Consider the following 25,907-nt stretch of genomic DNA (forward strand, 5'->3'; position numbering starts at 1 on the left):
CACGTTGGGCAAAAAGATAGCTGCATTGCAGGCGGATGGACTGAGATGACCCTTGTGGTCCCTTCAAACTCTACAATCTGACAATTCTTTGGGGCCATCAGAATGCAGCCAAACCCACAAATGTCAGGACTTCCGTCTCACTGGAAAGTGGGTAGGTTGTCTTAGCTTCTCCAAAAGAAGCAACAACGTCCTGAATCCATACCCAGACCACCCCTTCCTTAAATCCACAACCAACCTTACTCATAAGGAAGCCACAGAGTGTTGCACGGTAGCAACAGGTGTTGCATGCTCAACAGGTGACTTTTAAGGTGCTAGCCCTCAAGCATGCAGAGAGTCTCAGGTCTCCATTTCAATCTTTGCCCCTGCCTGCCCTGGAGAAATTTGCTGTGCATTACAGCAAGGGTAGGGGGGACATCTGTAGTCCCCCCCCCCCATCGTTGGGCTCCAACTCCCATCATCCTCCCTGCCTGGGGTTGATGGGAGTTGGAGTCTAGCATCCACAGTCTCCCATCCCCAAATTACAGGAACGACAACAAAAACAACAAAGTTTTGCATTGGCTCAAACAGGATCCTTTTTAGGCAGTCAAAGACCAGGAGGGCAGTCACCTGAGATGCCTGTGGCTGCCAGAGGCAAAAAAGCACAGGAAGAAAATTCCGCTTGGGAAAACAACATACCACGGCTCCCTTCTCGTCATTCAAAAAAGTTACGGCTTCCAACCAAAATCAGTTAAACAATTATACAATTAGGTGCTTGAAACAAGCTGGCAGAATTTAAGCAGCCCCCTTAGTAAAGAACAGCCATGTTAAGGCTGCGCTCCTGAGCTCCCTTCCCCGGGAGCAAAGCCCCCACCCCCGTGAAGACAGAAAGAGCCTCTATTTGTGAGTAAAAGGCCCACCCCCCCGGAAAGAAAAGTCACCCCAGCTCGCCCCATCGATGGGGCTCCCCATTAGCAACCTTTCCCTTTGGGGCTGTGGTGGCCAACAGGATCACCAGAGCCTGGCTCACCCCACGCCCTCAAGGTGATAGAGCAGGCACTCTGCCGATGCTCAGGAGCCCCCTCTCCCCTCTGACGCCGCACGTCCCAGAGATGCGCGCTGCTACGTCCCTAGGAGGAGGACGGGGTCTAATCTTCGTCAACCCCCCACATACACCCCCAAGAGAATTCAAAAGAGATGGCGGGCGTAGGGCAGTTTGCCTCATCATTCCCAATTCCACGGGGTTGAAGACCAGATCCGCACCCGAGATGCAGCCCTTGTTCCTGCAGATCAGAACTGGGGCGATCCCTCCAGCCAGCCCCCTATCTCTCCACCCCACACCCACGAATCAACAAGGCGATATGGAGGCGCGAGGAGCGGGCACAGCCTTGTCGTCCGTTCCCTGGAGAGTTGAGAGGGGGGCAACATGTTCCACGACCCCCGCCGTACGCATCCATGGACGGCACCGCCCTATGGAGAGACGAGGGATCGCTGTCGTCCCCCTCCGGTTCTACGCTGGCTCCGTTTTCGACGGGGAGGTTCGCTCAGCTTCAAATTGGGGGGGCAAGGCTGGAGGGGCCACGGTTGGATGGGACCCCTACCTGTTAGCCTTGTGATGGGGCTCCACCCCATCTCCCTCCCGCGGCCCCTTCCTCGACGGGACTCACCGTGCGCAGCTCCTGCGTCCGATCCTTCATGGCTCCGGCTCCGCTCTCTTGGGCGGCGATCGAGGGAGGAGCAGCAAGCCGCGACGGCGGGGGGGGGGGGCGGCACATGCGCGGGAGCCCGAGCAGGAGGGAGGGGAGCGGGGAGCGGCCGCCCGCCTGTCTGTCTGTCCGTCCGCCCACTCCGCTACGGCCGCCTCCGCGTCGCCGCCCACCCGCGACGGAGCCACCCCCGAAGGTGCCCGAGCCGCGCGAAGCCCCCACCTAACTCTACAGTCGCTTTGGGAGAAATGGAACACCGCCCCGCCTTCTTAGGCGGATCTCCAGCTGCGCGAGGCGCCTGCACTCCCTACATGCTCAGAAGCACGCTCAGTTCCTCGACAGGTTTAATTTGTAGCAAGCCCCGTCTGGTTCAATGGGCCCCAGCTTATTTTTTTAAGCTTCAGAGAGCCTGAAAGAGGAACCTGCCTTGCGGCGGGAGTGGCGGGGCAGTCGTTTATAGGCCTGGAAAAGCTTTCAGCTGTGGCTAGTTTCTGTGGCTGTTAAAAGCTCAGGAACACACGTGTGTGAGTATGTATGCGTGTATGTGTGCATGCATGTACAGTACATGTGTATATGTATGTGTACTTTGACTGTGAGCAGGTGAGCTTGGTCAGCATGGCGGAGGAGGAAAAGAAGGGGTTAAACAAGGTGACTTGCCTTTGCAATTGTTGCTTCCCTAAACTGAATTGCAGGGGGTTGGACTAGATGACCCCTGGGGTCCCTTCCAACCCTCCAATTCTATGACTGTATTCTAAGTTGTGTTTTCTCACAAGCCCTGTGTGCGAATAACCCAGCAGCCTTCTCAAAACCCCATTTCAGCAAGGCTTGGTCAGATCAGAAGCAATAGCTTCCATCTTTAAGTCTCCCCACTCCTGCCACCTTGGCAGTCTCCATTAGGAGCTGCCTTTGCAAAACAAGCCTGTTCCCCTCTGATAAAAAAACCAACTCTGCACATGCTCAGAGGCAGAGTGCTGGGATTTCTGGAATGGGAAACTGAATGCATTGTATGGATCATCATAGTCAAAGGCCAAAAACAGAGAGTTGTTTGCGGGGACACAAAATGAGACTAGCTGGGTTGCTGCCTAGCTATGGCTGCCAACTGACCAGAGGTCAAGAGCACCCCAGGCCTGGCGTTTACCCACACCAAGCCACGGCTGAAAGACGCAGCGGCAGTGGCTGGTCGAGAAATTGGCAACCCATAACCTGACTCGTTTCCATGCATGTTGCCATGAGTGCAACAAGAGAATCCTAGGGATGGCGCTCCCTGATCTATGTCCCCAAAGAGCACGAAGGGAGACGGCGGCGGCGTCTCGGGAACAGCTAGCAAGATGTGCTCTGGTGTTCTGCCACCTGCTGGTCGCGGAGAGTACAGCAGCCTGTCCTGCAGAATCTGTGCGGATAATATATTTATTAGTCTTAAGGATATAAGAAAAGCCTGCTGGATCAGGCCAGTGGCCCATCTAGTCCAGCATCCTGTCCTCGCAGTGGCCAACCAGATAGATGCCTGTGGGAAACCTGTAAGCAGGACCTTAGCCCAAGAGCCTTCTCCCCTCCTGTGGTCTCCCATCAGCTGGTATTCAGGAGCATTGCTGCCTCTGACTGTGGAGGCAGTAGCCATTGATAGCCCTCTCCTCCACAAATTATTAGTTTACTATCATTCTTCCTGTGTTCTTAACGTTCTTAACGTTTTGCAGTCCTCATTTCTTCCGTCTTCACAACAATCCTGTTTGTTTGGTAGCTTTCAAAGTGTAGGTGCTGCCACACTGAAATATTGATTTATTACAGATGCAGAACAGACCAGATCTTTCTCTCCCCCACCAATGCCCTGGGCTAAATTGGACAGGTAGACAGGACCCTGCTTTGACAGGTGGGTGGTCCTGGCCACCCTTCAAATCATCTGATGCCGTAATGGCATCAGGTGATTGATGCATTTCCAAGCTGACTGGCGGAGTGTAGGGAGAGGGAGATAGCTTAAAGAGCTGGCTCAACCAGCCATTTGTCAAGCATTTTGCAAGGGTCAGCAGTGCCTGCAAAAGCCCAGTTTTTCCTTTACATGCCCCCCACCTGGTGTCATGTACAGTAGTACCTTGAGTTAAGTACTTAATTCGTTCTGGATGTCCGTTCTTAACCCAAAACTGTTCTTAACCTGAAGCGCTACTTTAGCTAATGGGGCCTCCTCCTGCTGCCCGCGCCGCCGGAGCACGATTTCTGTTCTCATCCTGAAGCATAGTTCTTAACCTGAGGTACTATTTATAGGTTAGCGGAGTCTGTAACCTGAAGCGTATGTAACCTGAAGCGTATGTAACCCGAGGTACTACTGTGTAATGTGGGGTGTGTAGCAGGTGGGTGTGGCTTGCCCCCAAATGGTCTCGCGGGACAAATGGAGTCGCCTGGCAGGCCAGATTTGACCCACAGGGCGGAGGTGCCCGACCCCTGCTTTAAATCCACGCTATGCCCTATTCAACCATCTGTGGCCATCTGAAGGTCTGTCCCAGGGAAGATGGAGCAAGCATGCTTTCTCCTGCTCCATTGGCTAGGACCTGAAGCAGTGGATTCAAGTTACAAGGAAGGAGATTCTGACTCAACATTAGGAAGACCTTTGCGGTCCCTTCCAAAGTTAAACGATTCTATGATCTGCAGGTGAAATTCCCAAAGCAGATGTCTCCAAACTGTATATTCTGATTTCCAACCAGGCTGGCCTCCTGCAGCCCCATGCTTAGGAGACGTGGGGCTGGAGTGGAGGGGCGATGGGGAGAGGCACATGCCTGGCAGTGCCAGGGGGTACGTTTTCAAGCCTGGTCTTTTGCCAAGTCAGCCAATGTGCGTCCTGCTGACGCAACCCCAGGGCCTTGCGGGGGGGGGGGGGGGGCGTCTGTTTTCACGTGGCGCCATGGCAACACCACCCATAATGATAGCCCTGGAGCCTGCTGGAGGAGGCCTCTTCTGCGCTTGCCCTCACCTGGGTGACAGGTCCCTGTACCTGCTTTCTTGACAAAGGAGGGCTCCCTTTGATTCTCCACTGCCCCCCCTCCAGCTGCTCCAGAGGGCTGCCCCCTCCGCTTTGCGGATGCTCCTTTGTGCCTCCACTTGCCATCTGTCGCCATTCTCTGCCAGGGCCCACATGCCCCCCTCCCCGATCCATCCTCCCAGTGACACATCAGCAGAGTCTTAGGACAGGCAGAAAGGAATTAGCTCATAATTGGTTCAAGCGCTCGTGGCCACGAGGTGCAGCAATGACAGCTGGCCCACACCTGAACATGAGTCCAGAAAAAGTAGAGTGTGCTGGATCAAGGCAGTGGCCCATCCAGTCCAGCATCCCAGATGCCTGTGGGAAACCGCCAAGCAGGACCTGAGCCCAAGAGCCTTCTCTCCTTCTCTGGCTTCCAGCCAGTATTCAGTATTCCAGTATTCAGAAGCATTGCTGCCTCTGAGTGTGGGGGCAGAGCATGGCCCTCATGTCTAGTAGCCATTGATAGTTGTCTCCTCCATGAATTTGTCTAATCCTCTTTTAAAGCCATCTGGGTTGATGGCTATTGCTGCCTCCGGTGGCAGGGAGTTCCACAGCTATCAACTGCTTTGAAACGACAACTGCTAGGAGGGAGGAGAGGTATTATTATTGCCAGGCATTGATCACAACATGGAGACTCCATACTGCATGCAGAAGGAACCTGGGTTCAATCCCTGATGAGGCAAAAATATTTGGCCGCAGTTGGGGAGCCTAAGAGCAGGGGTGGGAAGCCTATGGCCCCCTCAGATGTTGGTGCAACTCCCAGAAGCCATCAAAGCCAGAGGAGCTCCCCAGGTTCTACTTTGTCAGGATTCTGTCCCACAACATGGTGCCCTCCAGATGTTGTTGGACTACTACAACACCCATTATCTCTGGCCATTGGCCACATGGGCTGCTGGGAGTTGTAGTCTCAGAGCATCTGGAGGGCCCTGTGTTATCTTTCCCTGGGCGAAGCCATCATAAATGTATTAGGTGGTGTATATCTAACCATTTCCTCCAGCTCCAACACCCTTCCGCTGCTGGCGTTCGAAAATGTGTGCTCACAATTCCTAGCTATTTTGTACTTTCTAGAGAAATGCGGCAGTTTGATGTGTCTTCCCTCAAATCAGCTTCCATCCAATTTGAAAATGTAAGGCACTGTCACTTCCCTGTTAAGCTGAGGTGTGCCCATTTGAGACAGCCATTGCACATGCTCAAATGATTTCTTTTTCTTTTCGTGAACAGGAGTTCCAGGGTGTGGGTGTTTGCAGGTGTGGGGAACTCAAACAGGCAATGTGCATCGGGCAAAAACCTCCTTGCACCCCTCCTCATGCAAATGTGACTTGAAACGGGGGACAAGGGTCACCTCGCTGCATTTTAGGCCACTAATATGAACCCTGACATGGTCTTTAGGGTGCCACAAGACCTTGTTGTTTTTTCAGACTAAACAGCACTACTTTTGCTGTTGTGTACTGAAGTTCTCACCCTGGGCCAGCAGGGGGATACTGTAGATAGTTATGCAAATGAAGGATCGAAAGTGACGTTCAGTGATTGACTAGTTACAGAAAATGGTTACTGTTGCATTCTAGTGGAGCTCTATATAAGCAGGCTGGCTGAGCTCCTCAGTTCAGTTCTGTTCCAGCTTACAAATAAAGAGCTGCTTTGGAAGAATCGCTGTGTCGTCTGATATGTTCGCCCACAACTTAACATTTGCCCTTCTGGAAATTTATGTCTTCTTGCTTCTGCTCCTTATTGCAGAATATTTGTCAGTACCGCCAGCCTGATGGGGCGGCATTCTTGCCCTGGATTGCAGATACACAGCCTGATTGGTGGTGACCCAATTTCTAAACCTGGTTGTCCCAGCAATTGGGTGAGTTTTGTGACTGTTGCCAAGAAGTACAGGAATGACCACACCTTGCACGCATGTAATTTGAGCAAATTCAACCAAGGTTGAAATCACACAAGTGGAATCTAAGCAAGGCGGAGAGCCTGAAAGCTATTTCCGTGCCGGATGCGCTTGGGGTCACCTGTCATGAAAATAGCTTTTAAGCTCTCTACCTTGCAAGAGGACCAAGTTCCACTCAGCGCAGCAGCACTAGAATGCTCTTGCGAGATATTGTGGGACCGTCCGAGTTCCCGTGAGATCACACGTGAGCATCCCAGAGCTAGCGTGCTGAGTGGGCCTTGCCCAGCAAGCAAGACAGAGAGCCGAAAAGTTATATATACTGTATGCCTGATCCACTTGGGGTTCCCCAATGCAAAAAGAGCTCTCGAGCCCTCTGGTTCTGGGAGGATGGGGGAATTCTTTCTCTCTCTCCCCCTCACCTGCTAGCCATGAGGTGGCTCCAAGGGTTTGCAGGCAACCCCTGATTTGTGTGGGGGTCGCATTCCTGCCCCCCCCCCACGTCAGCGGGCTATGCATAAGCCTATTCCACCTCGTTCCACCCCCATTCTGCCCTCTTCTGAGTCCAAAATGACTCTCACATTGGCATTTGCGCATCAGTTGAACCCGTGCAAAATGGTCGCTGCCTGGATGTGATTTTTGTGTAAACGTGGAACCCTTGGGACCGAACCCCTGCATAAGATATAATTGCTCTGTATGTGCTTGTAGACGTTTTCAACATCCATGTTGCTTCCTTCCTTTCTTCCTTCTGAAAAAGGATATGCTTGTTGACACTTCTGCTTGTTCCGTTCTTTCCAAACCTTCCCCCCCATCCTGCTCCTTTCCCAGGGAAAACCTGCTCTTTAGTGCTAAATTGGAGCAAACATTAATCTGGAGGAAACCGGAATTGCTGTTTGGTCCAACTAAGCACTAAAGAGTGGTTTTCTTGGGGGAGGGGGGGGGAGCAGCAGGAGAAGTGGATAAGCCCTTAGTTGAAATGGAGTATGGTACTGAGCCATCTCTCCATCTCAGTACTGAGCCCAGAAGCCCAGGGTAATTGACAGAGATGCCTTGCTGGCTTTCATCCACCATCACTTCCTCTTGTTTTTGTGGAGATTTGTCAATTTCACATATGCTTTCCAAGCAGACTTCCCCATCTTTGGTGCCCCTGTGATGACCGGGGGGCTGGTGGGAGTCGTGGTCCAGAACAGCTGGAGTCCACCTGGTTGGGGAAGGCTGCTGTGAATTGTTGACAATGTGCTCCAGTGTTCACACTGTAAAATGGTGGGTAAAGTGGATAGAGAAAAATATTCCTCCTCCTCTCCCAAGAACTAGAACTAGATCCAATGACGCGGAATGTTGGAAGGTTCAGCAGAGATAAAATAAAGTACTTCTTCACACAGCACATAGTCAAACTGTGGAACTCCTTGCCACTGGAGGCAGGGTGGTCATCCACATGGATGTCTTTAAAAGAGCATTAGATGAATTCATGGAGGAGAGGGCTATCAATGGCTACTGGCGGTGATGCCTATGTTCTGCCTCCACAGTCAAGGGACTGCAATGCTTCTGAATGCCAGAGACCACAGGAGGGGAGAGGCATCTCGTTGGCCACTGTGAGAACAGGACACTGGACTAGATGGGCCCCCTTTGGCCTGATCCAGCAAGCTTTCCCAGATCCTCCAAGTGTCCCTATTTTCCAGGGATGTCCCTGATTTAGAGAAGCTGTCCCGGTTTCCGATTTGATCCCAGAATGTCCCACTTTTCCTTAGGATGTCCCTATTTTCCTTGGAGAAATACTGGAGGGTATGGAGTTATCTGAACCCTGAGCCGTCAATCCTGTTTAGGGAAGTGTTTTTTAAAAAATGTTTAATGTTTTATTGCGTTTTGATATATGTTGGAATCTGCCCAGAGTGGCTGGGGCAACCCAGTAAGATGTGTGGGGCATAAATAGTAAAATTATCAAAATAGGGAATGGGACATCCCTATTTTCATCCGAGAAATGTTGGAGGGTATGCTCTCCTTATGTTCTTATGGTCCTCCTATGAATCTGCTTTTTTCCTCTGTGGGTGCTCAAACACACAGGCACCATCTGTGGCCTTCCCCCGCAAAGACTGCAAGAGCCTCCTTGTTCGCTCTTTCCGTTGTTGTTTCCTGCGGGTGGGGAGCAGCTTTTCATGTCCATTGACGCTGCATTGCACTCGGGTCGCTCTCCTCCTGCTTATTTTTGTCCTTTAATCGGTGTTTGCTCGCTGGGAACTCTGGGAAGGGGAGTACATTAGCAGTGGGTAAACACTGGGTATAATTCCCTCTCCTGCACATACTCTCAGCCAAGGCAAACAAACCCTGTTTGAGTAGCTCATTGGCAGCAGCTGTCTCTCTCTGTGTGTAGAGGGGTGTCCCTGCCCCCCACATATACAGCAACTGAAGCGAGAAGATGGCTGGGACAGTTTCCTCAACGTGCCATATCACCCGATCGTGGCAGAAGACCAGAGGGTCGCCTTTGCGATTCAGAAGCTGGCAAACTTAGCTGGAGTCTTTTTGAAAGTTGCCTCTTCCCAGTTGTTCGTTTCTGAATGCACCAAGCCCACGAGGGGTTAACTCCCCCCAACTTTTTGTGTGCCCACCCACCAGGAGGTGGAGCCAACCGGGCTGCTCTATAAATGCAGCTGCCACAGGAGGTGAGAGCAGGTGGCAGCAGGAGAGGGAGCGAGAGGTCGGGCTCTTTGCCAACTAAGGTGCGCCATCGTCACCAGGTGCCCACGTGGGGCACCAGCTTGGACCGCAGAGGCTGCTTGCAAGGAGCCCTCTGGGCCAGCTGGCCTTTGCCCCTCCCCATGGCATCCCTCCAGCCGGGCTCTTCAGGACTCTACCTGGAACCGCAGATGGGACCCAGAGACGACTCGGATTCCGATTCCGACAGCCCAGTCCCCAGCGGCACTAGGCCCGGGGCCGGCTACCCCACCTGCTCCCAGGTCATCCACAGCGGACATTTCATGGTGTCGTCTCCGCACAGCGACGTGGGGCCTCGCCGGCGCCACCATCAGGCAGAGCAGGAAGCCCCTGCCCCTCCAAGCATCGACCCCACCCTCACTCGGCTCTTTGAGTGCATGAGCCTGGCATACAGGTGAGTCTCAGGTGGCTACTGGTGGCCAAGTCTGTTTCTTGACAGGTCTGGGGTGCAACTGGGGTGGCCTACTCGTTGGCTCGTCCTCAGGAATATCTGAGGCTGGAGGAAGCTCCTGGAAACCACAGGAAAGAGGGCTCTTGTGTTCGAATGCTGTTTGCGGGTTTCGCAGGTGTAGTTCCATAGAATTGTAGATGGGACCCCCAGAGTCACCTAGTCCAATTCCCTGCAATGCAGGAGTCCTTTTGCCAGACGTGGGGCTCAAACCTGTAACCTTGAGATTAAGAGTCGCATGCTGTACTGACTGAGCCACTGCTGTGTTTCTGAAAGGTGGGCCACTGTCAGAACAGAATGGTGGGCAGGATTCGCCCCCTTTGGCCTGATCCTAGCAGGCTCTTCGTATGTTCTTTCGGGTTTCTCCTTCGCCCGGGAGAGGGAACTGTTCAGAAGCGATACTTTAGTTAAACTATGGAACTCCCTCCCACAAGAGGCAGTGAAGGCCACCAACTTGGATGGCTTTAAAAGAGGATTAGATGAATTCATGGAGGAGGAGGGGGCTATCAATGACTATTGGCCACGATGGCTATGCTCTGCCTCTATGGTCAGAGGCAGCCGGTTGGTGGAAACCGCAGGAGGGGAGAGGGCTCTTGGGCTCAGGTCCTGCTTGCAGCCTTCCCTTGGGGGCATCTGGTTGGCCACTGTGAGAGCAGGATGCTGGACTAGATGGGGCCACTGACCTGATGCAGCAAGGCACTTCTTATATTCTTATGAGGCCTTTCATGTCCTGGGAGGGCAGGCGCAGATTAATTGCAGAGTTGGGGCCCCTGTCTGCCAATAGCTCCCACTGGTAAATGTTCTCACTGTCATACATCTTGTACTGTTAGCCAAGCTTGCTTTTCTCTCTCACTCTCCCCAAATCCCAAACTAGGGGAAAGTTTAGGCTGTACAGACAACGGAGCTCTGAATGATTGTATAACATGGATGGGCTTCTTTGTAGAGTTGAAAGCTCTGGGGTGGGGTGGAGTTGTGAACAGTAGAATCACAGAACTGTAGATTTGGAAGGGACCCCAAATCCATGTAATCCAAGCCCCTGCAATGAAGGAACCACAGCTGAAGAATCCCTGATGAATGGCCATCCAACCTCTTCTTGAAAACCTCCAGCAAAGGAGAGTCCACCTTCCAAGCGAGTCCATGTCTGGTCTTGAGAGCAAACCTGCCAGCAGGGGGCAGTAAGATTCCTCTGGGAACTCCCAAAGGACTACTTCACACGATTAGCCTATGGAACTCTCTGCCACATGACTGCTGTTGGGGATAGAAAGCCCCTCTTCTTTCATGCCGCCTGCAAAGCCTGACACAGAGTTAGGGGCTGAGCTCTCTGCCTCCCCGACCATATCAAGGCTAGCCACCAACGCCAGCTGAAATGCGTGAGCCTTAGATGTCGTCCCTTTGCTGCTTTTGTCAAAACGGCTAGGGTTTTGGTGGGACTTTGGCCCTCCAGAGAGCGCTGAGCTACAACAGCTCAGGAAACTTGGGAGGAACAAAGGTTCCCCACACCTAGATTAGTGGGTACTTCATAAGCCATCCTCTGTCTCCAGCCCTTGTGACATGACAAGGGAACATTTGACCTGTGTCTAAAAAGGGGTGCTTTTTAAACATTTTTGTTGCCTGTTAGCACCTGTCAGGGTTGACCAGGAAGGCCCTTGGCTCAGTGGCATAGTGTGGGTTGCTGGCACCCAGGCCTATTGTGCTCCCTAAGGCAAATATTGTGCCCCCTAACCGGCTTCTCCATGCGTTGCTGCTGCTGGGTGGAACTGAGGAGCAGGAGTGCTCCTTGGGATGGGGCACTGCCACCACCTGAGTCTTGCCATCTGCCCCTCCACGCTACGCCACTGCCTTGGTTGCTGTTGTGGTATTGCGCTGTTACTCTACAAGAACATCAGAAGAACAGCCTTCTGGATCAGGCCAGCAGCCCATCTAGTCCAGAGTCCTGTTCTCACAGAGGACAGTCAGATGCCAAGAAGGACCTAAGTACAAAAATTATTTTATCTGCCCTCAATATTCCAACATTTGGCATCAATGGATGTACATGAGTTCTATAGACTCTCCAAGTGTCCCTGCAGTTTCTTATTTGATCCTGGAATGTCCTGCTTTTCCTTAGGACATCCCTATTTTCACTGGAGAAATGTTGGTGGATATGGAGTTATGCGGCCCCCAAGCCAAGGAAATAAGTAACTGTACAATTTTTAGAAGACATCTGAAGGTAGCCTTGTATGGGGAAGTTTTTAAATGTATATTGTTTTGTTATGTTTTTATATATGTTACTTGCCGCCCAGAATGGCTGGGGCAACCCAGTCAGATGGGCGGGATAGGAATAATAAAGTTGTTGTTGTTGTTGTTGTTGTTGTTGTTGTTGATGATGATGAATAGGACACCCCTATTTTCATCAGAGAAATGTTGTAGTGTTAGGAGAGAGGGAGAAGAACTACATCCACTTTCTCCAGGCCATGCAAAAATACATACCCTCCAATATTTCTCCGATGAAAATAGCGACGTTACATTCCATAATGATAATTTGACTATTTCCATCCCACACATCTTATTGGGTTGCCCCAGCCACTCTGGGCTGCTTCCAACATTTATAAAAACATAATAAAACATTATACATTTTTTTAAAAAAACTTCCCTATACAGGGAGGCTTTCAGACGGCTCAGGGATCGGATAACTCCATACCCTCCAACATTTCTCCAGTGATAATAGGGACATTCTAAGGGAAAGCGGGACCAAATCAGAAACTGGGACGTTCCTGGAAAATACAGTCATACCTCATGTTACATTTGCTTCATGTTACATTTTTTCAGGTTGTGTCCCGTGGTGACCTGGAAGTACCAGAAAATGTTACTTCTGGGTTTCGCCACTTGCGCATGTGCACAAGTGCTAAATCGCACCACGCACCTGCGCAGATATGGCACTTCAGGTTGTGCGCTTTTCATGTTGCGAACGGGCCTCCGGAACGGATCCCGTTTGCAACCAGAGGTACCACTGTAGGGACACTTGGAGGGTCTGAAAATATGCAATTCAGAGTCCTCCCGAGCCCAGCTTGCTGAAGCAATGCTACTGGGGTGTTGTTGCTAGCGCAGACCTGCCTGCTGTTGAGCGAGGAGGGTGGGAAGACAATGCCAAGTCTTCCATTGACTTTTGGACATGCTGTGCTCAAGTCCTGTTTACTCTGACCAGCAGGGCAGTCCAAGCGTAGGCAGATCCGGTCAATAGGAACACGGGAAAGGGACCCCCGTGGTGTTCAGCCGTCCACTCCGCAAACGGCCTTCTTTGGTATCTGCTTTGACAGAAAAGCTGAGCTGTGACATGCACACACACACACACACACACACACACACACACACACACGGGGAAAATGATTTGCTGTTTGTTTTTCTAAGAACTGCCATAGAGGGGAGGGACAGAAGGGAGATGACCTCTCCCACTCCATACACTAAAACTCAGATTGGTGCCGGGAGGTTCACTCAGGGAATATTTTAACTGAATGGCCTTCATTTCCAACAGAGGTTGTGATGATGGCTAGTAGCACTCAACAATGCAGTGATGCAGAGATCCAGGGTAGGGGTTGAGGTTAGAGTGTTGGACTAGGACCTGGGAGAGCAGGGTTTGAATCCCCACTCGGCCATGGAGCTCATTGGGCCAGTTACTTCCTCTCAGCCAAACCTACCTCACAGGGTTGTTGTGAGGATAAAATGGGGGGGGGGGGCGTGGAGATCCTTGGCAGTATAAATGTTATAAATGGTAAACAGGCATTGCTGAATCCATCAGTTTTGCTTCCCCCCAGTTTCTCATTTCTCCCCCAACTCCACCTCAAGATATTGCAAACGGCTGTGGAAATGTGGAGATCTGAATTTAAGTCCTCGTGAAAGTGCACTGGTGTTTTTGTGTGAATTTCTCCCGAGGCATGTATATGTGTACACAATTTCCCCCAAGTGAGAGAGACGTGTATTTGCAAAGCAATCCTCTTTATTACGATGCATTTTTAATATGTTGTTTCCCCCTGATAGCTGCATGGTTTTTATGCACCCTTTGCTCTAATATGTGTGATTTTATACACATTGTGTGGTTGGAGAACTACACTGCAAGATTTGACCAAGCACGAATTTGGAAGGAAATTGGCTTTCCTGCGTCTTGTTTTTGAAAGAGTGGATTATGTCGTTTTTGCCGTTCAGTGTGAACTGAGTCGAGAGCCTTTCAGCCCGAGTCCAACCCTGACAATGTTTGGGGCCTCATGAGAGGACTTTCTGCAAGGAAACCAGGTGCTCTGCTGCTGAGCTAAGACCCTAGTCCTCATGATTCCCAAATAAGGGCTGCTTAGGAACATAGGAAACTGCCTTCTACTGAGTCAGACCCAGAGAGCTCAGTGTTGCCCACACTGACTGGCAGCAGCTCTTTGGGGGTTTCAGGCAGGGGACATTCCCTGCCCTTGCATAGACTCATAGAATCGTAGAGTGGAAGGGTCCCCAAGGGTCATCTAGCTCAACCCCCCACAATGCAGGAGTCATAGCTAAGGATATTTGCCTTTCTTGGCTCATCCTTGGAACCTCTGCATGAGAAGCTGTGAGCCATGGGGTGTGGATATCTCAGATCTCCTGAATGGCTCCGCTTGAATGTTCCATGATGTGTGGGCCAGATCTGACTGGGGAGCTCAGTCCGCAGAGCATTTGACTCTCAGGGTTGTGGGTTCGAGCCCCACGTTGGGCAACAGATTCCTGCATTGCAGGGGGTTGGACTAGATGACCCTCAGGATCCTTCCCAAGTTCTGTGATTCTGTGATTCTACGTCACTGCGGCATCCTGAGCAGGGCAAACACACCCATTTTCATGACTCTTCCCTGTACAGCTGATGCTGTTGTCCCTTTTTGCCCTCACTGTGTCTGTGTCTCTGGGGCAGCCCAGATCTGCTGTGTCCCTCCCCACCAAGAATGGGGCCACCTCTGTAGCCTCCCTACCCTCCCTTCTCCCTGTCGCTTGGCACCCAGATGCTGTCCCAGACATGTGGGGGAAAGGGTGTTTTCCGAGTGCTCTGTCTGTGAACCAGAAGGATTTCTGCATCCCGCTTGGCAGGGAGTGTGAAATCCCACTGGGAATTCTTGGACTCTCCCCCCTCCAATGCGCTTCCCATAACTCTCTTTGGCGAATGCAAAGTAGTGAACACACATCAGAGCTGATTTGGGCTGCATATGCACAAATACTTATCTTGAAAAGCTGCTTTGGTTGCAATCTCCTTTAAAAAATGTATTTATCATGTTTACATCCCAAGGAGCTATACTCCAAGGTTCTCCTCCTCTCCACATTATCCTCACAACCCTGTGAGGTAGGTTAGGCTGTGTGTCTGGCCCACACCCAGTTAGCTTCGTGGCTGAGCAGAGATTCGAACCCGGGTCGCCTAAATCCTACTCTGACACTCTTAACTCAGTGGTTCTCAAACTTTTTCGGGCCGTTGTCTGCTTGGTCCCATAAACCCCTCCTCCTCAGTGCCCCCTACTCAACCCTATAAAAAGCCTAATTCAGAAGAGTGGCTTGCACGGCCCGCTAAGGAAGATAAGAACACAATAAAATTCAAAACAGGAACAATTAATTGCACATTTCTTCAAAATCCAGTTAAAAGGATCTCATTTAATGAATTTAACAAAATGGATGAACTTGAGCCAGCGATCGACATTTGCACCTCCAGGACTTCCTGCCACCCCCTTGCCCCCTAGCACCCTTTAGCATTCCCACTTTGCGAACCACTGCTCTAACCAATGCACCACACTGCCTCTCTGTGGCAGAGCGGAGACTTCCAACTGTCTCCCTTTCCAGCGCCAATTCCAGAGCAGCAGAGTGATCTGGGCTGTGGCCCTGCAGCCAGGGTGCTTCAGTGTGCTGTCCCTTTTAAAGGGGAGAGTCTGCACTGTGGCAACCCTTGGCTTCCCAACAGCTGGGTAGCCTTGGCCCCTGGGGCGGTTGGCCCGGCGCCCGGGAGCTGCTGCCTCCCCATTGGTTGACTCGCCTGCTTGTCACGGGCTTAACATGTTTGCCCTGGAAGAGTCCAAATTCCCAGCGGATGACAGAGTACAGACAGGCTCCTTAAACTGGGACGGCAGGCTTGGCTGGTCCGGCCTCAGCCCTTTCCAAAGCGAGAGAGCATGTGCAGAATGCTTTTCTTTCTTTTTCTTTTGCCCGGCAGGGTAATGGATGCAGCCACGCTGTGCAAATTGCTTCAGTTACCTCACTAAATCCTTAGGACAGCCATAGGAAGCTATCCAAGTTGGTGGCCGTTGCTGCTTCCTGTGGGTAATTTTGGTGGCCTTTTCCAGAACCCTTTCCAACTCTGCAATATCCTTTTTGAGGCGAGGCGAACAGAACCCTATGCAGTATTCCAAATGTGGTCATACTGTGGATTTGTATCTGAGCAAAAAACAGAAATAAGGTCACCTAAGCACGTTTAAAACAGATTTAACAATATCGTATGATGGGAACTTCCCAGCTGCCCAAGAAAATAAGAACACCTTTTCTGACTTTGACCGGAACCAGTGGATTTAAACGGCAAGAAAGGAGATTCCGACTAAACATTAGGAAGAAATTCCTGTCAGTCAGAGCAGTTTGACAGTGGAACGGACTCCCTTGGAAGGTGGTGGGCTCTCTTTCCTTGGGGGTTTTAAAGCAGAGGTTGGATGGCCACCAGTCAGGAATTCTCGAGCTGTGATTCCTGCGTTGCATTACAAGGAGTTTGATTTGATGATCCTTGGGGATCCCTTCCAACTCTATAATTCTATTATTCTCTTTCTTCAGCATGTCATATTAATTGCATGCATGATTGTTCAATGTAAAGTGGTTCCATCTTTCAGTGTGAGGTTACCTGGGCATCCTATTATGTACTGCTAGAAAACAAAATGAACAGTGTGTTAGACCAGCTTACAATATAGCTGGAGATGTTCAGTTAGGCTTTAGGCCTCCAGACCTACCTTCTGTCCTGATCTTTCTCTATAGGACATGTTTTTTAATCCTCATCCCTTTCCTCCAAGCTGCTCAGCGTATCATGCAAGGCTCCCTTAAAAAGGTAAAGAGACCCCTGACCATTCGGTCCAGTCGTGACCGACTCTGGGGTTGTGGCGCTCATCTCGCTTTTATTGGCCGAGGGAGCCGGTGTTTGTCCGCAGACAGCTTCTGGGTCATGTGGCCAGCATGACTAAGCCACTTCTGGCGAACCAGAGCAGCGCATGGAAACGCCATTTATCTTCCCGCTGGGGTGGTACCTATTTATCTACTTGCACTTTGACGTGCTTTTGAACTGCTAGGTTGGCAGGAGCAGGGACCGAGCAATGGGAGCTCACCCCATCGCGGGGAATTGAACCGCCAACCTTCTGATCGGCAAGTCCTAGGCTCTGTGGTTTAACCCACAGCGCCACCCGCATCCCTTACCCACCCCCATTTCCTTCTCGCAACAACCCCCTAAGGCAACTTTGGCTGAGAAAGTGGTCAAACCAGGGCCACCAAACAGCTTCATGGTTTTGCCCCCACACCGCCTGCTCTTGGCCTCTATTTTCTCCACCCCACCTTGATTTCCTATCTGGGAGACAAGGAGGGGTTGCTCTGAGTGCGGGTCTCTGCACACAGATCTGTGCCTGGCCCCATTAGGCCCCTCTTCTCAGCAGCAGAGCAAACAGCATCTGGACTCTTCCTGGGAACTTGGAAACGAGGAAAAGAAAAAACAAGCTGAGCTGCCATCACCCTTCAGGGTTTCAATTCCCCCACCCCACCCCCACACTGCCAGGGTTTCTAATTGCTGCCGCTCGTCAGCCTCATCATCACTGCTCCCACCTTGCTAGGCAGAGAGCCACTGAGCCAGCAGGCAGGGGCATCTGTTGAGCCTCCCCCTCACCTTTCCTTTGGCCAGGGAGAGAGGCGGATGAGCAAGCAGGTTGTACTGCTGGAGTGGAAAAGCAAGCCGTGTGTGTGTGGGGGGGGGGTAGGTGTGTTTTGCTGTGGTCTGGGGCCCCGCTTCTGGATTGGGAGCCCCAGACAGATGCCTGACCAAGCCAAGTCCTGGCGCCAGCTCAGTTCCTCTTTATTAAATTAGGACACTACCATTATGTTGTTACATGCCGTCACCCCTCAGTCTCTGAGCAGTGGGAGACTCCAGGGATTCCAGACACTTTCCAAGATTTGGTTTCCTTGAAATGGTCAGTGGAGATGGTGGTGTCTTTAGGATACAGTGGTACCTCGGGTTACAGACGCTTCAGGTTACAGACTCCGCTAACCTAGAAATAGTACCTCGGATTAAGAACTTTGCTTCAGGATGAGAACAAGAAATCGCATTAGCTAAAGCGGTACATCAGGTTAAGAACAGTTTCAGGTTAAGAATGGACCTCCAGAACGAATTAAGTTCTTAACCAAAGGTACCACTGTATATGGTTTTATTTACACATCTATACAACCTGAGCATCGGATGGAGGGGCTCTCAGCATCGGAACCCAACAGATCTTGCTTCTGCATTCGTCGCAGCTTTGGATTCAGCACAGAGCAAGCAGGTCTCTGTGTCTTCAGCTACCAGCCTGCTTCCAGCTCAGTTCACATGCGTCTTACTGGCTATTGCTCTCCTACCCATGTCTTCTAAAGGTTGTATAGTTGCTGATCTCCTTGGCTCGGGGGTTGCATACCCTCCAACATTTCTCTGATGAAAATACAGTGGTACCTCGGGTTACATACGCTTCAGGTTACAGACTCTGCTAACCCAGAAATAGTACCTCGGGTTAAGAACTTTGCTTCAGGATGAGAACAGAAATTGTGCTCTGGTGGCACGGTGGCAGCAGGAGGCCCCATTAGTTAAAGTGGTGCTTCAGGTTAAGAAAAGTTTCAGGTTAAGAACAGACCTCCGGAACGAATTAAGTTTTTAACCTGAGGTACCACTGTAGGGACGTCTTAAGGAAAAGCAGGACATTCCAGGATCAAATCAGATCAAAACTGTGACAGCTGCTGTAAATCTGGGGCTGTCCCTGGAAAATAGGGACACGGAGGGTCTGCACTTAGTGATATCTCTTGCAACCGAGCTCATTCTTTTGGGATGTTGATGGGGACACTGAAGTGGCCAGCCAAAGTCATTGTCTTATAAAGAAACTTGTCTGACTCATTCAACAGCCTCTTCTATTAGGTTCTATCCCACACTGTACTCCAAGAATTAGAAGGGACGCAGGGCATCATCCAAACTGACCCCTCATACTTAGCTTAGCTCAAAGGCCCAAGGACAGGGTGTGGAGTGAGACGCTCTCAGTTGAAGCCCCTTGGATGAAGCCACAGCAGCTGCACTTCAAGCAAACTTTAATCAAATTTTAATCAACTTTAATCAAATGCTCATGAAACAGCAGGCATCATCTAACCTTCCTGCAAAGAGAATAAAGTCATGTGACAGGTCATCTAGAAGCCCCCTTAAACATTTGAGGCATTTCTATAATTTAACCCTAAATCCCCCAAATCTGACAGCATCTGTTTATGTTCACCTTTTGCATGTATCTCCCCCCCCCCATTCATATTCTGCTGCTTGACGTTTTAGTGAGAAACTGGTGTCCCCCAAATGGAAGAATTTCAAGGGGCTGCGGCTGCTTTGCCGGGACAAGATACGTCTCAACAATGCCATTTGGAGAGCCTGGTACATCCAGTGTAAGTTCTGGGGCTGGGGAAGGGCGGGGACTGGATTCGGCCATAGAAAGCTGATGGCCAGTTTGGGGGTTCTGGGTCTGCATTGCAACCCAAGCTAAAAGGAGCACCCAGAAGTGAAAACTGGGCTTCTGCGATTTCCCTTTATTCACTTCATGGGCCACCTTTTAAATAAGCAAGGGCCCAAATGACAAGAAAAGAGATTCTGATTAAACATCAGGAGGTTAGACTGTGGAATGGACTCTCTCAGAATGTGGTGGGCTCTCCTTCATAGGAGGTTTTTAAACAGAGGTTGGATGGCTATCTGCCAGGGATTCTTTAGCTGGGGTTCCTGCCTTGTAGCGGGTTGGCCTAGATGTTCCCTGGGGTCTCTGCCACCTCTGCAATTTTATGGTTCTATGAAGGGATCTTCAGCTGTGACAGAAGTCTGGCTGTATCTTTGCTGGGTGGGAAAGGGTTGGAGAGGCCCTGCACTGAGGAGGAGGAGGAGGGGTTGGTGGTGGAGGAGCAAGATCAGGACCCGTACTCTGAAGTCTCCCTCTGCCACAGATGTGGAACGGCGGAAGAGTCCCGTCTGTGGATTCGTCACCCCCCTGGATGGCTCAGAGGCAGATGAGCACCGGAAGCCAGAGGTGAGTATCCCAAACACATTTCCATCTCTGTGGTGAAAACTGTGTGTTTGTGAGGGGTGTGTGTGTGTGTGTGTGTGTGTGTGTGGTTTGATTTCCTTTCCTTTACGAATATTGGACACATACAAATGGATAGTCCCCCAGCTAATGGGTTGCATGAAAATACAATCAATAAAACGCAACACATTCATGCTCTTTAATTTTATATTGTATTCTGATTATATTGATTTTTTAAAATCATTTGTTAAATTTGCATAAGACCTTTCATCCAAAGATCACAGGGCAGTTTGCAACATAAAAATGCAAAGCGAGAACACAAAATATATACATAGATACAAACAAACCAATAACCCTCCCTGACGCAAGCACATCCAAAGGCCTGGTTTATAGAGGAACGTTTTCACCTGGTGCCTAAAGATATGTAATGAAGGTACAGTTGTACCTCAGAAGTCGAATGGAATCCATTCCAGAAGTCCATTCGACTTCCAAAATGTTTGGAAACCAAGGTGTGGCTTCCAGTTGGCTGCAGGAAGCTCCTGCAGCCAATCGGAAGCTGCGTCGGATGTTCAGGTTCCAAAGAACATTTGCAAACTGGAATACTCACTTCCAAGTTTGTGGCATTTGGGAGCCAAAACATTTGAGTCGCAAGGCATTCGTCAACAAGGTACGACTGTACTGTAATAGCAGCGTCAAGATCCCAGTAGATGCAATCAATTTTATCTTCGAAATGCTTTGCAAACAAGTCACAGTGAGCTACCCTCGGTTCTGCCACCTCCTTAGGGCCAGACTATAAGAGGCCGTGCACTGCCTGGGGAATCTCTGCTGGAGGGCACAAGGAGGGCCCAATGGAGGCAGCAAAGTATGCCTTATTTTCTGCCTTCACGGCCATTATTCTATTCCTATGGTGCACACATGATGAAAAATCAAGGGAATTAAGGTTAACTTTTTGTTGGATACACTTTGTGTTCAACACATCGGTTATTATTGTGTCATATGTAGAAGTACTGTGGTACCTCGGGTTACAGACGCTTCAGGTTACAGATTCCCTTAACCCAGAAATAGTACCTTGGGTTAAGAACTTTGCTTCAGGATGAGAACAGAAATTGTGTGGCGGCAGTGGGAGGCCCCATTAGCTAAAGCGGTGCCTTAGGTTAAGAACAGTTTCAGGTTAAGAACGGACTTCCAGAACGAATTAAGTTCTTAACCCGAGGTACCACTGTATTTGTTAAACCTGAAAAATATTCTGCTGTATTCACATTTCATTGCCTCAGCGTAATGCTTTTTTGTTTGCTTATTTCTTTGTTTGGTATCCTTTCTCTTGCTTATCTTCTGTCTATAAATGTTACCTTTCCTCATAATTATAAAACTTCAAATATATCTGTATGGGAGTGGGGGTCCTAGGCAAAGTCTCCAGGGTTTGGATGAGGTCAGACATGCACACGGAGAATTATTTCAGGCCATGTCTCTGTGTCTGATTTTCCTGGACAATCTGTGCCAATTGAATGCTGTGAGGGCACTAGAGACCCTCTTGAGGCCCAGGCAAGCTCCCAACTTGCCCCCCCCCCTCAGTATCAGCCGTGTCTTAAGCTCTTAACCATTTCTCTCCCCTCCTTCCCTTCTCCCTCTCCTCCATTTCTCCTTTTCCTTCTTAGGCTGTCGTGCTGGAAGGGAACTATTGGAAGCGGCGCATTGAGGTGGTGATGAAGGAGTATCACAAGTGGCGGATCTACTACAAGAAAAGGGTCAGGTTTCTTTCCCCCACCCTCAACTTGGTTGGAAGATTCAGGACACATAAAGGAAGTCCTTCTTCATGCAGCATATAGTTAAACGATGGAACTCCCTCCCACAAGAGCCAGTGATGGCATGATACGGCTGTTAGTGGCTATTGCCCTCCAAGTGTCCCTATTTTCCAGGGACAAACCTAGGCTAGATCTACAGTCCCCTTTAAAACGTTATTAGAAATGTCATTCTAAAACCTGAGTCCCATTTAGTTTCTCTTTCGTTTTGTTTCCACAAGGTCGACCAGGTTTTAGATAGCTAGTAGTATAGCTCTTGCGGGACGCGGGTGGCGCTGTGGGTAAAAGCCTCAGCGCCTAGGGCTTGCCGATCGAAAGGTCGGCGGTTCGAATCCCCGCGGCGGGGTGCGCTCCTGTTGTTCGGTCCCAGTGCCTGCCAACCTAGCAGTTCGAAAGCACCTCCGGGTGCAAGTAGATAAATAGGGACCGCTTACTAGCGGGAAGGTAAACGGCGTTCCGTGTGCTGCGCTGGCTCGCCAGATGCAGCTTGTCACGCTGGCCACGTGACCCGGAAGTGTCTTCGGACAGCGCTGGCCCCCGGCCTCTTGAGTGAGATGGGCGCACAACCCTAGAGTCTGTCAAGACTGGCCCGTACGGGCAGGGGTACCTTTACCTTTTTAGTATAGCTCTCCAGAGCCCTCTGCTGTCAAGTTTTAATAACACATTATTAACATTCTAAATGAAACGTACAGGAATTTTCTGTGTATAAGGCAAGCTTTTTTTTTATTTAAAAATTATGTTAAAAATTGGGGGTTGTCTTATACACGGATAGTGGCTGGGGGGGGGGTGCGGGATTGGTTGTTGCTGCCACGAGCCGGAGATTGTCAGGGGCTATTGTGCGTTTTATTGAGGGCTGCGGTAAGGGCTGGTGTTGATTGACTGACGCTGTGGCAATTGGGTGGGTGATTGGCAGCTTTTGCGACACATGTGAGTGGCAGTGTAGGTCAGGAGGGTGAGCGATTTTTGGCAATCCTACCCTAAAAATAAGTTCAACAACCTTGGGCAATTCTCCCCCCCCCCCAAAAAAAAGCTCAGCAACTCTGGGCAATCTCCCCCCATTTTCTTATTTTGGAGTACCCAAAAATAGAGGGCGCGTTATACACAGGGGTGTGTGTTATACACAAAAAAATATGGTAATATAATCATTACATTTTGAAACATTTTCTTAACCCTTTCCTAACGTTATAAAGCACAAAGTGTGGCTCCACCCCCGGAATTACAAAAAGTGTCCCAGTTTCTGATTTGATCCTGGAATGTTTCTGTTATGTACTGAAGTTTTCACCCTGGGCCAGCAGGGGGATACTGTAGATAGTTTTCACTCAGGTCCTCATATGCAAATAAGGGATTGAAATTGACGTTCAGTGATTGGATACTTACAGAAAATGGTTTCTGTTATGTTGTACTGGAGCTCTATATAAGCAGGCTGACTGAACCCTTCAGTTCAGTTCTGTTCTGGCTTGTGAATAAACAAGAGCTGTTTGAAGAATCGCTCTGTCGTCTGATATGTTCACCCACAACTTAACGGTCTCGGTTTTCGTTTTTCCTCCCCTTCATTTCTTGGGGAACAATTAAAAGTCGAGTTCACGAAATAAAATAAAATATCTGCACCAAATGAAGGAAATGTTGGTGCTGCCATATGAAGCCCGTCCTACCATTTTGAAGGAAAGGTCACCAATCCACTTTAAATTCTTTAACTGTAATACTTCGGCATTCAGCCGTTTCCTCCAAGGTGCAGGGAATGTTGATTCCTTCATTGCAGACTGGGATTCTAATGGATCTCATTTTCTGCCTATTGATATCAGGACGGCACCTTCCCTACACACTTTTTGGCCCCTACTGAAACATTTTTGTTTATACAAACCTGCCTAGACACTCAGAACGTTAATGTGCTTTTTATTCTGGTTTTTAGATTAGCGTTGGTTTTATTCATTTCTTTAAAACATTTCAATCATTTTGTTGCCTGTGTTTCCCTTGCAGCTCCGCAGGTTCAGCCGGGAAGAGGAAACCGCCAGCCACAAACTAGTGAGTTAAGAAGCCTGACAGAATTGGAAGGGACCCCAAGGGTCATCTAGTCCAACCCCCTACGACGCAGGGACCCTAACCAGTCAGGCTTGCTGGATGGGGAACGAGGGTCCTCCTGGTCCCCATTTGGGGGTGGGGAATGGTCCTGGGTGGATCCCTCCCAGACTTGCTTGTCTCTCCTCTTCAGGATGAACCTTGGAAGTCTCCGGAAAACTGGTGCGACCACCTCTTCTCCAATGTGGTCCCAATGCTACTGCGGGACGAGGAGAAGGAGGCCGATGGGAGGCAGCTCTTCGATCTGGACAGCTTCATCTCGGACATCTCCGACACCCTCTTCACCATGACCCAGGCCAGCTGCCCCCCTCAGTTGTCACCGGAAGAAGGTAATTGTGTGCTGGAACCCACAAGCGCAGAATGCTGCAGCACAATTGCTGGTGGGAGCGAAGCCTTGTCAGCACGTCACACCTGTGCTCACACACTTACCCTGGTTGTTGATTTGCTACTGGGCCGGGTTCAAGGCGTTACTATTAGTATAAAGGTAAAGGACCCCTGACAGTTAAGTCCAGTCGCGAACGACACTGGGGTTGCGGCGCTCATCTCGCTTTACTGGCTGAGGGAGCCGGCGTTTGTCCGCAGACAGTTTTTACTGGTGATGTGGCCAGCATGACTAAGCCGCTTCTGGCGAAACCAGAGCAGTGCACGGAAACGCCGTTTACCTTCCCACTGGAGCGGTACCCATTTATCTACTTGCACTTTGATGTGCTATCGAACTGCTAGGTTGGCAGGAGCTGGGACTGAACAATGGGAGCTCACCCTGTCGCGGGGATTCGAACCACCAACCTTGCGATCGGCAAGCCCAAGGCTCAGTGGTTTACACCACAGTGCCACCCGTGTCCCTATTACTATATATAATTATATTATATTATTAGTAATATACTATAGTATATTAGTATATACTATTAGTATATACTCCTATACTGTACTATTAGTTTATAGAGCCCTTAACAGGTTGGGACCAGTTTATCAGTGAGATCACCTTAGTCCATATGTCATACCCTCCAACATTTCTCCAATGAAAAAAGGGACATCCTATTCCATTATTATTATTATTATTATTATTATTATTATTATTATTATTATCATCATCATCATCCTGCCCATCTTACTGGGTTACACCAGCCACTCTGGGAGGCTTCCAACATATATAAAAACATAAGAAATCATCAAATATTTAAAAACTTCCCTGTACAGGGCTGCCTTCAGATGTCTTCTAAAGGTTGTACAGTTACTTATTTCCTTGGCTTGCATAGCTTCATACCCTCCAACATTTCTCCTATGAAAATAGGGACATCCTACCATACCCTCCAATATTTCTCTGATGAAAATAGAGATGCCCGATGGGAAAGCGGGACATTCCAGGATCAAATCAGAAACCAGGGCGGCTTCTGCACAACCGGGGCATGTCCCTGGAAAATAGGGACACTTGGAGGGTCTGCACATGCACCTACTGACCGCTTCGATCTGCGGAAATGGCCCTGTTACAGGTGCCATGTAACAGCCAATCTGGATCTGTAAGCACCTGCACTTTGGAACTCCCTGCCTCATGATATCAGGCAGCTGCCTTCACTGTAATCTTTTCGATGCCTGCTAAAAACATTTTTGTTTAGGCAAGCCTGCCCAGATATGTAGAATGTGTGTTGATTTATTTATTGATTACATCCCTATCACACCTTTTTCTCCAAAGAGCTCACAATGGTATTCATAGCTCATGGCCAAGTGGGGATTTGAACCCTGGTCTCCTGGGTCCTAGTCCATCGCTCTAACCGCAACACCATGCCGACGCTTCTTAGGAAAGAGAAAAGCTTGGTGATGTGCTGATTCCTCTCTCTTCTCTTTTGCCTACAGCCTACATTGGCAATGCAGACATGATCCAACCAGACCTGGCGCCGCTGCAGCCGACCCTTGACGATTTCATGGAGATATCTGGTAGGAGCCAGCTTTGTTTCTAAGGTCAGAAATTAATGCAATGAGTAGTGGTGGAAGGGAGGTATGGGAAATTGGAGCGACTTTGGGGGGAACCGGTTGCTTCC

The 25,907-nt window shown here is 49.9% G+C and overlaps 2 protein-coding genes across 5 annotated transcripts in view; one reads left to right on the top strand and one right to left on the bottom strand.

Moving 5' to 3' along the window:
- Nucleotides 1–1,797, bottom strand: part of STX1A (syntaxin 1A) — a 40,897-nt gene extending 39,100 nt beyond the window's left edge. For all 4 annotated transcript variants that reach the window (XR_003703928.2, XM_028708411.2, XM_028708412.2 and 1 more), the window contains exon 1: nt 1,644–1,797. Coding sequence is in view for 3 of the 4 variants with exons in the window: in XM_028708411.2 (XP_028564244.2) it covers nt 1,644–1,751 (108 nt within the window). In the remaining variant the exon portion in view is untranslated. The remainder of the gene's footprint in view (nt 1–1,643) is intronic.
- A 7,398-nt stretch (nt 1,798–9,195) lies between these two features.
- The window catches only part of MLXIPL (MLX interacting protein like), a 43,468-nt gene continuing 26,756 nt past the window's right edge, over nt 9,196–25,907 (top strand). Inside the window, exons 1-7 of the mRNA XM_028708451.2 lie at nt 9,196–9,674; nt 19,267–19,373; nt 19,920–20,002; nt 21,652–21,741; nt 23,773–23,817; nt 24,005–24,200; nt 25,723–25,803. Of these exons, the coding sequence (XP_028564284.2) occupies nt 9,211–9,674; nt 19,267–19,373; nt 19,920–20,002; nt 21,652–21,741; nt 23,773–23,817; nt 24,005–24,200; nt 25,723–25,803 (1,066 nt within the window). The 5' untranslated portion in view covers nt 9,196–9,210. The remainder of the gene's footprint in view (nt 9,675–19,266; nt 19,374–19,919; nt 20,003–21,651; nt 21,742–23,772; nt 23,818–24,004; nt 24,201–25,722; nt 25,804–25,907) is intronic.

Source organism: Podarcis muralis, chromosome 15, assembly GCF_964188315.1.
Source record: "Podarcis muralis chromosome 15, rPodMur119.hap1.1, whole genome shotgun sequence".
Classification (NCBI taxonomy): domain Eukaryota; kingdom Metazoa; phylum Chordata; class Lepidosauria; order Squamata; family Lacertidae; genus Podarcis; species Podarcis muralis.